The sequence below is a fragment of the Delphinus delphis genome, chromosome 16 (assembly GCF_949987515.2).
Source record: "Delphinus delphis chromosome 16, mDelDel1.2, whole genome shotgun sequence".
Taxonomy (NCBI): Eukaryota; Metazoa; Chordata; class Mammalia; order Artiodactyla; family Delphinidae; genus Delphinus; species Delphinus delphis.
The window spans coordinates 33,260,940-33,274,918 of NC_082698.1; the positions used below are offsets into that span (position 1 = coordinate 33,260,940).

Sequence of the window (13,979 nt, forward strand, 5' to 3'; positions counted from 1 at the left end):
AATATCCTCCCCACATCTGGCGTCAGAAGTATTGACAGTGTGATCGTAGTGTGAGAGTAAAGGAGACACACAGGAGGAAGAGTGAGTTTTTCCTACTCAGTTGCCAAAGAGCCCAAAGCTCCCCCATGTCCCTAGAGCAGAGGTCAACCTGGTGCTCCAGATGAGCTTGGTTAAGAGACCCCGTGAGAGATACAGCAGGGTTCAGCCTGGGTGCTTTGCTAAGGAATCAGGCAGGTAGAAGAAGATCAGCTGTTGCAACCCCAGGCTTAGAGCTCCCATTGGTCTGGCCCACGTTAAATGTCAATAAATATTGCTTGAAACAACACATTGAGCTTCATCCATCAGCTCCTTTAGACCAAAGGTGGCAAGTTGGGCAGTTTTCCTTGGCACAGTTTCCTTGTCATTGACCCTTAATGTCCCTGCCTCCTGGGGCCACGGCCACTTTTATAAGCCGTTACTTGCTACCTCTTATCAGTATTCTGCTTGACAAAACTCACCCCCTTCCCTGAATTTATCGATACTTCTGAAACTCTCCCTTATACCACCTACACCTACACCTTGCACTGGTCACTGAGGATCAGAAAGAGAGCCCCAAGGCCCTGCAAAGTTAAAGAAACATCCATCAGTGGATGGGTTGAATTATAGTTCAGTAGACTATAATTTATATTCTTCAACTTTCCCTGTTGTAGGCGGTTTTGCCCCAAGGCTACTAAGTTGGGGGTGGGGGGGTGGGAGCTGAGGCTGCAGAGTGCTCTAAACAGTGTTGCTAAGTTACTTCTCGCCACCTCTTTGTGCTTGAGGGCACAGGGGAAGTAGGAAAGGGCTGGGGAAGGGCAGAATTCTCAGCTTCACTGTTACTCCAGGCTCATGGGGCTCTGGGGCAGGTGAGCAGATGGTAGGGGCGCCTCGTGGATTTTGACCTACAAAGTGGTCCAGGGAGCTGCTCCGTCTCGAGTGGCTTGCCCACAGTGTGAGCCCACTCTGTGAGGAGTTGTGCTGGCCAGAAACACCACTTATTATCTTAGAGCTCAGACCCTCCAGGGTGAGGGTCCTGTCAGGGCTTCTGCGGGTGACTGTGAGTTCTGCGTGGGGAAATCCAGGGAGATCTAATGGAACCCTGGCCGTGTGGAGGTGTGCAGGGCAGAGCCAGCCCGGCCAGAGGCGGTATCCCCGCCTTTCTGCAGCACCTCTTGACGTGCCTTCGTTCTTTTCTGCAGTAACAGGCAGCTCTGGCTTAAATACTGTTCGTATTTTCTGGGCCCTGACTTAGGCCCCAAATTACGTTTCATATTTTTGCTCCTTCCCTTCTCTGATATCATCCTAGATGGTTTACAAAGAAGTTACGCTGTATATATAAGGTCTGATTAATACAAATAACTTCCTACTTTGTAATTTTCATGCAGTAATTTAAACCAAACCTCAAATTTCCACAGCATTTCTGAACCATGGATAGTTCAGGGGGCTTAGTTGTGGGTAGTTAAGGGGACTCCTGACAAGTGACAAAAGTCCCTCAATCCCCTCTATACCAAAGTGACAGCAGACTAAGGTAGGGAAGTTTTTCAAATTGAAATGCCCAGGCAGAATCTCTGGAAGATGGGGCCCAGATGTAAATATAAATATATATATATATATATATATATATATATATATAAAAGCTCTTTGGGTGATCCAATTTGCAGCTAAGGTTGCAAATCAGTATTTTAGAAAGTCTTTCAAAAAAAGATTGACAGTCAGGTGTTTCTAATGAAATCCTATGGGAGGTTTCAATTGTACTATGTCAAAAATTTCTTTAACTAAAATGGAGATTTTGTAATAGTGGGATATCCCAAGGTATTTTTTTTTATTGAAGTATAGTTGATTTACAGTGTTGTGTTAATTTTTGCTGTACAGCAAAGTGATTCAGTTATGTATATATATATTCATTTTAATATTTCCATTATGGTTTATCATAGGATACTGAATATAGTTCTCTGTGCTATACAGTAGGACATATATTTATGTCATTTATCCATTCCATATATAATAGTTTATATCTGCTAAACCCAATCTCCCACTCCTTCATCTCCCAACCCCCTACCCCTTGGCAACCACGTCTGTTCTCTATGTCCATGAGTCTGTTTCTGTTTCGTAGACAGGTTCGTTTGTGTCATATTTTACATTCCGCATATAAGTGATATCATATCGTATTTGTCTTTCTTTTTCTGACTTACTTCACTTAGTATGATAATCTCTAGTTGCATCCATGTTGTTGCAAATGGCATTATTTTGGGGTCTTTTTCTGGTTGAGTAGTATTCCTTTGTATATATGTACCACATCTTCTTTATCCATTCATCTGTTGATGGACATTTAGGTTGTTTCCATGTCTTGGCTATTGTGATTAGTGCTGCTGTGAACATAGGGGTGCACGTATCTTTTTGGATTATAGTTTTGTCTGGGTATATGCCCAGGAGTGGGATTGCTGGATCATATGGCAATTCTATTTTTAGTTTTCTGAGGAACCTCTGTATTGTTTTCCATAGTGCCTCTACCAACTTACTTTCTCACCAACAGTGTAGGAGGGTTCCCTTTTCTCCACATCCTCCCCAGCATTTATTATTTGTAGAGTTTTTAATGATGGCCATTCTGACCAGTGTGAGGTGGTACTTCATTGTAGTTTTGATTTGCATTTCTCTGATAATTAGCAAATTTGAGCATCTTTTCATGTGACTATTGGCCATTTGTATTTCTTCTTTGGAAATGTCTATTTGGGTCTTCTGCCCATTTTTCGATTGGGTTGTTTGCTTTTTTGTTGAGTTGTATGAGCTGTTTGTATATTTTGTAAATTAGGCCCTTGTCAATTGCATCATTTACAGATATTTTTCTCCCATTCTGTAGGTTGTCTTTTCTTTCTTTCTTTTTTTTTTTATGGTTTCCTTTGGTGTGCAAAAGCTTGTAAAGCTTTGATTAGGTCCCATTTGTTTATTTTCATTTTTATTTCTGTTGCCTTGGGAGACTGACCTAAGAAAACATTGGTATGATTTATGTCAGAGAATGTTTTGTCTAGGATCTGCTCTTTTTCTTTTGCCCATGCTGTGTGGCTTGCAGGATCTTAGTTCCCTGACCAGGGATCAAACCCATGCCCCTTGCAATGGAAGCGTGGAGTACTAACTGCTGGGATTCCAGGGAATTCCCTAGGATCTCTTGGAGTTTTATGGTGTCATGTCTTATATTTAAGTCTTTAAACTATTTTGAGTTTATTTTTGTGTATGGTGAGAGGGTGTGTTCTAACTTCATCGATTTACATGCGGCCGTCGAACTTTCCCAACACCACTTGATGAAGAGACTTCTTCCCATTGTATATTCTTGCCTCCTGTGTCAAAGATTAATTGACCAAAGGTATGTGAGTTTATTTCTGGGCTCTCTATTCTGTTCCATTGATCCGTGTCTGTTTTTGTGCCAATACCATGCTGTTTTGATTACTGTAGCTTTGTAGTATTGTCTGAAGTCTGGGAGGGTTATGCCTCCTGCTTTATTCTTTTTCTTCAGGATTGCTTTGGCAATTCTGAGTCTTCTATGGTTCCATATAAATTTTATGATTATTCTAGTTCTGTGAAAAGTGTCCTGGGTAATTTGATAGGGATTGCATTAAATCTGTAGGTTGCTTTGCATAGTATGGACATTTTAACAATATTAATTCTTCCAACCCAACAGCATGGGATATCTTTCCATTTCTTTGAATCATCTTCAATTTCCTTTATTAATGTTGGGTTTTTTTAAATAAATTATTTTTTATTTACTTTTGGCTGTGTTGGGTGTTCGTTGATGCATGCGGGCTTTCTCTAGTTGCAAAAAGCAGGGGCTACTCTTCATTGCGGTGCACAGGCTTCTCATTGCGGTGGCTTCTCTTGTTGTGGAGCACAGGCTCTAGGAGTGTGGGCTTCAGTAGTTGTGGCATGTGGGCTCAGTAGCTGTGGCTCACAGGCTCTAGAGTGCAGGCTCAGTAGTTGTGGCACACGGGCTTAATTGTTCCGCGGCATGTGAGATCTTCGTGGACCCGGGCTTGAACCCGTGTCCCCTGAGTTGGCAGGTGGATTCTTAACCACTGCACCACCAGGGAAGTCCCTATTAATGTTTAATAGTTCTCAACATATAAGTCTTTCATCTCCTTGGTCAGGTTTATTCTTAAGCATTTTATTTTGGGGAGTGTGATTTTGAAAAGTATTGTTTTTTACATTCCCTTTCTGAGCTGTCATTCTCAGTGTAAAAAAATGCAACCGATTTCTGTATGTTAATCTTATATCCTGCTACCTTGCTGAATTTGTTTGTCAGTTCTGGTAGTTTTTGTGTGGAGTCCTTAGGGTTGTCTATATATAGAATAATGTCATCTGCATATAATAACAATTTTACCTCTTCCCTTCCAATTTGGATACCTTTTATTTCTTTTTCTTATCTGATTGCTATGGCTAGGACTTCAAATACTATGTTGAATAGAAGAGATGAGAGTGGACATCCTTGTCTTGTTCCAGATTTTAGTGGGAAGGCTTTCAGCATTTCACTGTTGAGTATTATATTGGCTGTGGGTTTGTCATAAATAGCTTTTATTATGGTGAGATATGTTCCCTCTATACCCACTTTGGCAAGAGTTTTTTTTATCGTGAATGGATGTTGAATTTTGTCAAATGCTTTTCCTGCATCTATTGAGATGATCATGTGGTTTTTGTCTTTTCTTTTGTTTATGTGGTATATCACATTGATTGATTTGCATATGTTGAACCATCCCTGTGAACTTGGGATGAATCCCACTTGGTTGTGGTGTTTGATCTTTTTTATGTGTCGTTGGATTTGGTTTTCTAATACATTGTTGAGAATTTTTGCATCTATATGCATCAAAGATATTGGCCTGTAATTTTCTTTTTTGGTGGTATCTTTGTCTGGTTTTGGTGTCAGGGTGGTGTTGGCTTCATAGAATGTCTTTGGGGGTATCCTCTCCTCTTCAGTTTTTTGGAAGAGTTTGAGAAGGATTGGTATAAGTTCTTCTTTGTATGTTTGGTAGAATTCACCTGTGAAGCCCTCTTGGACTTCACACTTTGTAGGGAGTTATTTTTAAATTACAGATTCTATTTCACCTCTAGTGATCTGTTCAAATTATCTATTTCTTCTTGATACAGTTTTGGTGGGCTGTATGTTTCTAGAAACTTGTCCATTTCTTCTGGGTTGTTGAATTTGTTGGCATATAATTGTTCATAGTATTCCCTTATGGTTTTTTGTATTTCTGCAGTATTGGTTGTTATGTCTCCTTTTCCATTTCTTATTTTATTTGAGTTCTCTCTCTTTTCTTCTTGGTGAACCTGGCCAGAGGTGTGTCAATCTTGTTTACCCTTTCAAAGAATCAGCTCTTGGTTTTATTGATTTTTTTTCTATTGTTATTTTAATCTCTGTTTTAGGGATCTTAGGCTAGGGAGTGCAGAGTGATGGCACTGACTGCCTGTGCAGGTCTCTCTCCATTCTAGCTGCTGCAAACCAGTTGCTGCATTCCCCTCTGAGGCTCCAAAGCTCCTCCTCTGTCCCAGCTGATCTCTTCACTGGTGAGGGGACTTCCCAGGGTGCAGGAACATTGCCTCTTTCACAGCTCCCTGCCAAGGGTGCAGGTCCCATTCCAATTCCTTTCTCACTTTCATTCTTTTTCTTTTTTCTTTTGTCCTACCTGGTTACATGGAGATTTTCTTGCCCTTTCAGAGGTCTAAGGTCTTCTGCCAGCATTCAGTAGATATTCTGTTAGAATTGTTCCATATGTAGATGTATTTCTGATGCATTTGTGGGAGGCAGTGAGCTTCATGTCCTACTCCTCCACCATCTTGATCTCTCTCCCCAAGGTTCTTTGAGACAGGGGTCCCCAACCCCCGGGCCACGGACCAGTACTGGGCTGCACAACAGGAGGTGAGCGGCAGGTGAGCAAAGCTTCATCTGCTGCTCCCCATTGCTCACATTACCACCTGAACCATCCGTGTCCCCCTCCCGCCCCGTCCGTGGAAAAATCGTCTTCCACAAAACCGGTCCCTGGTACCAAAAAGGTTGGGGACCGCTCCTTTAAGACAGCAAACTGCAGTCACTGTCAGATGTTCTTAAAATGGTCCTCAGGAAGTTTAAAATAGAACTACCATATGATCCAGCAATTCACTGCTGGGTATATACCCAAAAGAATTTAAAGCGGGGACTCAAATGGATATCTGTACAGTCACGATCATAGCAGCAGCGTTCACAATGGCCAAAATGTGGAAGCAACCATGAATCACTGATTTTTTGAATGGATGAACAAAAATGTAGTGTATACACACTGTTAATTAAACAAGGAGACCATTAGATGGTGGTGGCTCTAAAGTCTTGGCAACCTACGTAAGCAACCAAAACCTAGGCCTGGCAATATCTCAAGATTAAGAAATCAAAAGCAAAGGACAACAAATCACGAATAGCCAAGTGAACTTTCCCAAATAATGCCACCACTTAAGCTGCAGCCAGTCAAATAATCTCCTTGTCTTCCTTCTGGCTGTACTCTATAAAAAGAGCACTTCCACTTACATGTAGAATCTAAAAAACAAAACAAGTGAACAAACATAACAAAACAGAAACAGACTCACAGATACAGAGAACAAACTGGTGGTTGCCAGAGGGGAGGGGTGGGGGGGATGGGTGAAAAGGTGAAGGAGATTAAGAGCTACAAATTTCCAGTTATAAAATAAATGTCACAGGGATGTAAGGTACAGCATAGGGAATATAGTCAATAATACTGTAATCACTTTATGGTAATTAGATCATTTTGTAAGGTATAAAAATATCAAATCACTAGGTTGTACACTGGAAACTAATAAAATATTGTAAGTTAATTATACGTCAATAAAAAAATTTAAAAATGCAAAATAAATTTTAAAAAGAAAGGAACAATGTTTGATCTCTATTTCAGAAAAATAAGTGTACCTAATTTCATTTATTTTTAAATCTGACAGTAAAAGTCTGTTTTCTTTAATTGAAATATAGTTCATTTACAGTGTTGTGTTAGTTTCTGGCGCACAGCAAAGTGATTCAGTTATACATATACATATCTTTTTTTATTCTTTTCCATTATGGTTTATTATAGGATATTGAATATAGTTCCCTGTGCTATACAGTAGGACTTTGTTGTTTATCTATTTTGTATATAGTAGTTTGTATATGCTTATCTCAAACTCCTAACTTATCCCCCCTCCCCTTTCCCCTTTGGTAACCATAAGTTTGTTTTCTATGTCTGTGAGTCTGTTTCTGCTTTGTAAATAAGTTCATTTGTATCATATTTTAGATGCCACATATAAGTGTTATCATATGATATTTGTCTTTCTCTTTTTGACTTGCTTCACTTAGTATGCTAATCTCTAGTTGCATCCATGTTGCTGCAAATGGCATTATTTCATTCTTTTTTATGGCTGAGTAGTAGTATTTTATGGCTATGGTGTATATATGTACCACATCTTTATCCATTCATCCGTTGATGGACACTTAGGTTGCTCATGTCTTGGCTATTGTAAACGGTGCTGCTGTGAACATTGGTGTGCGTGTATCCGGAAAAAATTAGAGTTTTCTCCGGATATATGACAGAGTGGGATTGCTGGATCGTATGGCAACTCTTTTTTTTTAGTTTTTTGAGGAATCTCCATACTGTTTTCCATAATGGGCGTACCAATTTACATTCCCTCCAACAGTGTAGGAGGGTTCCCTTTTCTCTATACCCTCTTTGTCATTTACTATTTGTAGAGTTTTTAATGATAGCCATTTTGACCAGTGTGAGGTGATATGTCATGGTAGTTTTGATTTGCATTTCTCTGATAATTAGCAATTTGAGCATCTTTTCATGTGCCTCTTGGCCATCTGTATGTCTTCTTTGGAGAAATGTCTATTTAGGTCTTCTGCCCATTTTTTGATTGGGTTGTTCGCTTTTTTGTTGTTATTGAGTTGTATGAACTGTTTGTATAGTTTGGAAATTAAGCCCTTGTCAGTTGCATTACTTGCAGATATTTTCTCCCAGTCTATAGGTTGTCTTTTTGTTTTGTTTATGGTTTCCTTTGCTGTAAGCTTGTAAGTTTAATTAGGTCTCATTTGTTTATTTTTGCTTTTATTTCTATTGCCTTGGGAGACTGACCTAAGAAAATGTTGCTAGGATTTATGTCAGAGGATGTTTTGCATATGTTCTTTTCTAGAAGTGTTATGGTGTCATTTCTTATATTTAAGTCTTTAAGCCATTTTGAGTTTATTTTTTTTGTATGGTGTGAGGATGTGTTCTAACTTCATTGATTTACATATGGCTGTCCAGCTTTCCCAACACCACTTGCTGAAGAGACTCTGACAGTAAAAGTCATTTTTTTCCTTAATAAATTTATTTATTTTTGGCTGCATTGGGTCTTCGTTGCTGCGCGTGGGCTCTTCGCTAGTTGTGGCAAGCAGGGGCTACTCTTCGTTGCGGTGAACGGGCTTCTCTTTGTGGTGGCTTCTCTTGTTGCGGAGCACGGGCTCTAGGCGCATGGGCTTCAGTAGTTGTGGTGCGCGGGCTCGGTAGTTGTGGCTCACAGGCTCTAGAGTGCAGGCTCAGTAGTTGTGGCACACAGGCTTAGTTGCTCCACGGCATATGGGATCTTCTCTGACCAGGGCTCGAACCCGTGTCCCCTACACTGGCAGGCGGGTTCTTAACCACTGCACCACCAGGGAAGTCCTAAAAGTCTTAATTGTTTCTGATTAGAAAATTAATACTTTAAACAATTCAAACTGCTAGAAATGTATGTTAGACAGTAAAGTTAGCCATAATCTCTCTACCTTCCCCAACATAACTACTGTTAACAATTTGATTTATATTCTTCCAGACTTTCTTTGTGCATATGCCAGTATTAAAATATATATTTAATGGGTTCAGTTAAAAATATACCTTTTTTCCATGTTTGTACATATGAATCTACCTAAGCCTTTTTATGAACTTTCATTCCGTTTTATGGATGTAACATAATTTGCTTAACCAGTGGCCTGTTGTTAAACATTTGTATTGTTTTCATTTTTTTCTCTATTTCAATCAACTCTGCAATGAACATCCTGGTACTTCTGTCTTGGCCCACTTGTTTGAGTACAGGGGGAACTGCTAGATCCAACAACATTCTCCACTGGCATTTAACTCAACACTAATTATTACGGTTAGAATTACAACTGCTAGAACTCCACATGTAAACAAGAGCAAAAGGAGTTTCTCTGAGCCTTATGTCTGCTCATACTTTGTAGAAATATCAGCGAAGGCGGAAGTACAGCCTGTCTGCTGTGTTCCATTCGGCCACCATGTTGCAAGACGTTGGCGAGGCCATTCAGTTTGAAGTCAGCATTGGGAACTATGGCAACAAGTTTGACACGACCTGTAAGCCTTTGGCATCAAGCACTCAATACAGCCGTGCCGTGTTTGATGGTAAGACTGACACTGGCCGTTCTCTCCTGTACACATTTACAGCGGGTACACCACAGGACGAGAAGCATGCAGTGTATTCTCCCTCTGGCAGCCATTATCCCCAGCATATGCTTAGTGGAACGGGAAAGGCTGAATGGGGAGGAGAGGTGGCTGGAGTTCAGGCACCTTCAAGAATGGTCAGACCCTAGAAGCCGCAGACCCTTGGCTGTACTCCAATGCCCCCTCCCATGGCCAACTTTAACACTTGCTGTGTTTGTAAAGTCACAAGAGGACAACTAGCTGAACACTGAGCCTCCCCCCAAGCAGCTTCTGCCCTGCCAGGCCCCAGATCACTTAGATTGAGTAGTTGGAGTGGATGGAAAATCAAGCTTCTGGTCTTGACTCAGTTACTTTCCAGCACTATGACCCTAGCCATATGACTTCATTCTAACCCTCAGTTTCTTCATCTTCTCCAGAGTTGCCATGAGGATTAAATAGCTGTATTTGAACAAAGATAAATGAGAAACAGTCCCTGCTTTTAAGGAGCTTACATTGTAGTGTATAAAATAAATCATAATAGAAGGCAGAGTATGAGAGTGCCCTTATAAAGATATCGACAGATTGTTGGAGAGTATAGAGAAGAGAGAGAGAAATTCTGATCAAATGCCCCAACGGTTGTCACCATAGTTTTTACCTCATTTTTGTACAAGTAGTGTTAAAATATAAAATGTGCTAGAAAATGTTGGCTAATAATTCTTAATTACTGTAAGGCTCTTAGTAATATCAAATTCCATGTATCTAGCTAAGGCTTTTAAAAAACTAGAAAATTCTTTTTTCTTGTCCCACTTCCAACAACAACATTTATTTAGAATAACAGTTTTCAGGGACAACACGTATAGTCTAATCTCCTATGCTCTATTTTCTTCTGCTGTGTTATGTAATTATCAGTGATGCTCAGACACATGGTCCTGAATTACCAAAAGATCCTGAGATCATTGTGCTAGGTTCACTAGGGTCTTGTAGAGATTTTCAAAGCAGGCTAAATGAATAAGAACTTTCTATTTATTCCTCAGTTGCTTAATTAAATAAAATGAAAGAACCAGACCACCCCAAACCACACCCCCAGGCCTATGATTACCCAAGCAGTCCAGTTTGCACATCTTTTCAGTAAACGTGTTGTTGATTTAAGTGTCCAGTGTTCACTGACCCTCAATGTTCTACACCAGGGAACTACTATTACTACTTGCCTTGGGCCCACACAAAGCCAGTTGTCACACTGACTTCATACTGGGAGGATATTAGTCATCGCCTGGATGCAGTGAACACGCTACTAGTCATGGCAGAACGGCTGGTGAGTTTATCTTTTCTGCATTTCCTTTTCATCGAACAGAGTGAATTATGTGTTACTTAGAATGCAGGTTAGGCCACTGTACCACAAGACCTCAATAATGGTAAGCAAGATGAAAGCTATTTCTTTAGTAACAGTTGAGGTAGGTAATCCAAGGCTGGTATGGAAGTTCAGTGGTGTTAGGCACCCAGGCTTTTTCCCCCTTGTTGCTCTGCTATCGCTAAGGAGTTGTCATAGTCTGCATGGGAGAGGCAGCTCACCACTACCCCGACCCTTCAGCCTGAAGAAGGGGAAAAGAGGGGGAGAAGATGACACAGGCCTTTTCCTTCAAGGGAAACACTCAGAAGTCACAGGCTTGATTTCTACTCATTTTCCACTGGCCAGAATCCAGTCATACAACCGCCTCTTACTACAAGGGAGTTGGGAAATACAGTCTTATGCCTGGGCAGGCATATGTCCAGGTGCAAGTTGTCTCACTGTGGAAAAGAGAGGATGGATGTTGAAGTAGGGGGACAACTCACAGTTTCTGCCACAATTTGTATGTGAAGTATGGTGTGGAGAGTGGTTCATTACAGTAGAAACATGCAACCCTTAGAGCTTTGCTATCAAAGCAGTAAGAATCTCTACTGTGGGAAGAAGTGGGCTCAGTGGACTTTCTTGTTTGGAGGTTGGGGGGGGTTCCCTCTGGTGGGAACTTGCATAGATGTGATATCTTTGATTATCCTTCTAGTTGACATTGATGAGGAGAAGAAGAACGTGGTTGGGATATTTCTAATTAAGTCAAAGATACTAAGTTATTTCTATCAGGTACTGATAAAATCCATCTGGTATTAGTGTTTTGATTTCCACATTACATGAATATTAATTTTTCTGAGATCCAACCTGTCAGGGTTGGACCATGACATTTGGGGGTCCTGGAATATACTTGTTCTAAGACCCCATGGCAAAATCTGAAAATATTGTTTTATGTTTTAAAGACAATATTGAAGGAGAGTTATACATTTAACTTAAGCACAATTGTTTACATAACAGAGCTACAATTGATATGCACTGTGGTTGTGGCATTAATTTCCAATCTCCATCTCAAGGGACTTGGTAGAAAATTGGTCGCACCTCTATTCTAATTATGTTTTGGGTATTCTTCAGCATTTTTCATCTTTGTTCTTCTCATCAGCTCTCTTCATTGACCAAGCTGTCCTAGTTCCATACTAATCTGGATAGGACAGTGGATTTCCATTATCGGACTTTTGGGGATCATGGTGGGCTCTCCCTCAGCCTCTCTGTTGGCAGATGCTCAAAGTGATGCAATAATCTGTCCTGAGCTTATCTTGTACTTTCTGTATCCCAACCCTGGAATCACCATTTCTCCAAGGAGCCCTGGTTCCTTTTAGTAGGAATGGAGTGTGAAGAACAAAGTCTGGGTATTGGAGTGCTCACCACTACTGAGATGTCATTGCTTCTAGGCCTTCTCAGCAGACAGACTTGCATGAGAACACACATATGTATGTTTATTTCTATATCCCTCAACATACTGAATGCAATGAGTTTATAAGGATAACCCCAATTCCATTCTAACATCATGGGGTTTATTCTAGTCTTCACTCTTTCTGTATTTACAACTCCCTTCTCCAACAGTGAGAAACCTGGCTTCCTTTTTCCTCGATATATTTACTCATTAATTTAATCCTAAAATCCATAGGTGAAGTACCGCAAAAAACAAAGCTATTTAGAGTTTGATATGTTTATGGTTCTTTCCTTCAAACTAAGGGAATATAGTAAAAACATTGTGCTCAAAAGTTACTTGGGTTACTCAGTGTAGTTATGTTATTCATGTGAAATATAGTTAGGTTCACTTTTTTCTGTTTTACATTCCATTTTAGAGTTCCTTCCCCCATCCTTGTTGGTTTTTCTTTTATTTGCTTTTTGAATACTTAAAATTTCCATGGTTTCAAAGGTCAAAGCTATATGAAAATCTTTCTTATTACTTAAATATATGTATCAGTGTTGATTGCATTTTGAAGAAAAATAGTGTTGAGCTATGGTGAGCGTTATTAAATGTAAAAGAAAAAAGCTTTTCACTTTTCTGTTAAGTCCTCTTGTGTATTTTTTCTTGAAAATGAAAGTTTTACCAGGTATAATGCACAATTACCAATTATTTCCTCCCTTTCCAAATTCTTTAGCAATCCAAAATAGAGGCTCTAAAATCAGGGATACAAGGTAAAATTCCCGCAAACCAGTTGGCAGAAATGTGGTTGAAGCTGATCGATGAAGTAATAGAAGACACAAGGTATAGTGATCTTGTTCGTACTTTAGAATTCCCAGCCATGCTCGCCTCCCTTAAACTATAAGGCCTGAAGAGTCTCTAGAATTTTCTAGTGTTTGCCTGAAAAATGAATTTGAATCAGTCAAGCTTCTCAAAAGGCTGTCACTGGAAGAGTCTCTGAATCACCAGCAGGAAAAGCTCCACTTTCCGATCTGGTGCCAATTCTAAAGCAGCTGAGGGAGGCTGAGGTCCCACTCCAGGAAATAGTCCCAGTGCAGCCTCCTGCAGGGGGTGGGGAAGCGGGGAGGGAGCTGATCTGCCTCCCAGCGGTCCTTGTGTGCCCACCGCCCCAAGAAAGGTGACTCCTGGCTCCCATAGAAAATGGGATCTGGGGGTGGGGCATTGATATTACCATTTAGAACAGTGTTGCGAATTATAAACACAATTTTAGCAACAGCCTTTTTACTCGCTCTTTTACTGGATGCCTAATGAGTACTCTGGCCAAGCCTCCCTTAGGTGAAGCCAAAAAATTCGACCCAAGCCAGAGAACCTTTCCTAACTGTGACTTAGGGTAACTGCTCAGATCTCAGGGTATTTGTAAATCAAAGGGGGAAGCGATAATTCTAAACTCACTTTAAATGTTGGCCAATAGAGCAGTGGTCAGGGAAGTTCCAAAAGAAAACCATATTCAATACTTCTAACCAGCAGCAGGAACCAGGGCTGTCCAGCACCCCCTACCCCCGACCCCAAGCTCCTAACCCAAAGTCTCCCAGTCTTCCTGTGCCCTCTAGTGGTTTAGCTAGGTAACTGTCATGCAGCTGAGATCAAAGTATTGCTGGGTGCTTGTTTAAATTCAGAGAATTTATATCTGGGTCCCAAGAGGTCATCTCTTCCAGTCCCCTTATTTTATAGATGAGAAAACAGAGGCCCAAGGAGGTGAAAT

At 40.5% G+C, this 13,979-nt stretch overlaps 1 protein-coding gene across 3 annotated transcripts in view; it reads left to right on the plus strand.

The window, feature by feature from the left end:
• The window catches only part of MYOF (myoferlin), a 155,493-nt gene that overhangs the window by 78,046 nt on the left and 63,468 nt on the right, over positions 1–13,979 (plus strand). For all 3 annotated transcript variants that reach the window (XM_060034462.1, XM_060034460.1, XM_060034461.1), the window contains 3 exons: positions 9,269–9,446; positions 10,652–10,776; positions 12,954–13,060. In XM_060034462.1, the coding sequence (XP_059890445.1) occupies positions 9,269–9,446; positions 10,652–10,776; positions 12,954–13,060 (410 nt within the window). The remainder of the gene's footprint in view (positions 1–9,268; positions 9,447–10,651; positions 10,777–12,953; positions 13,061–13,979) is intronic.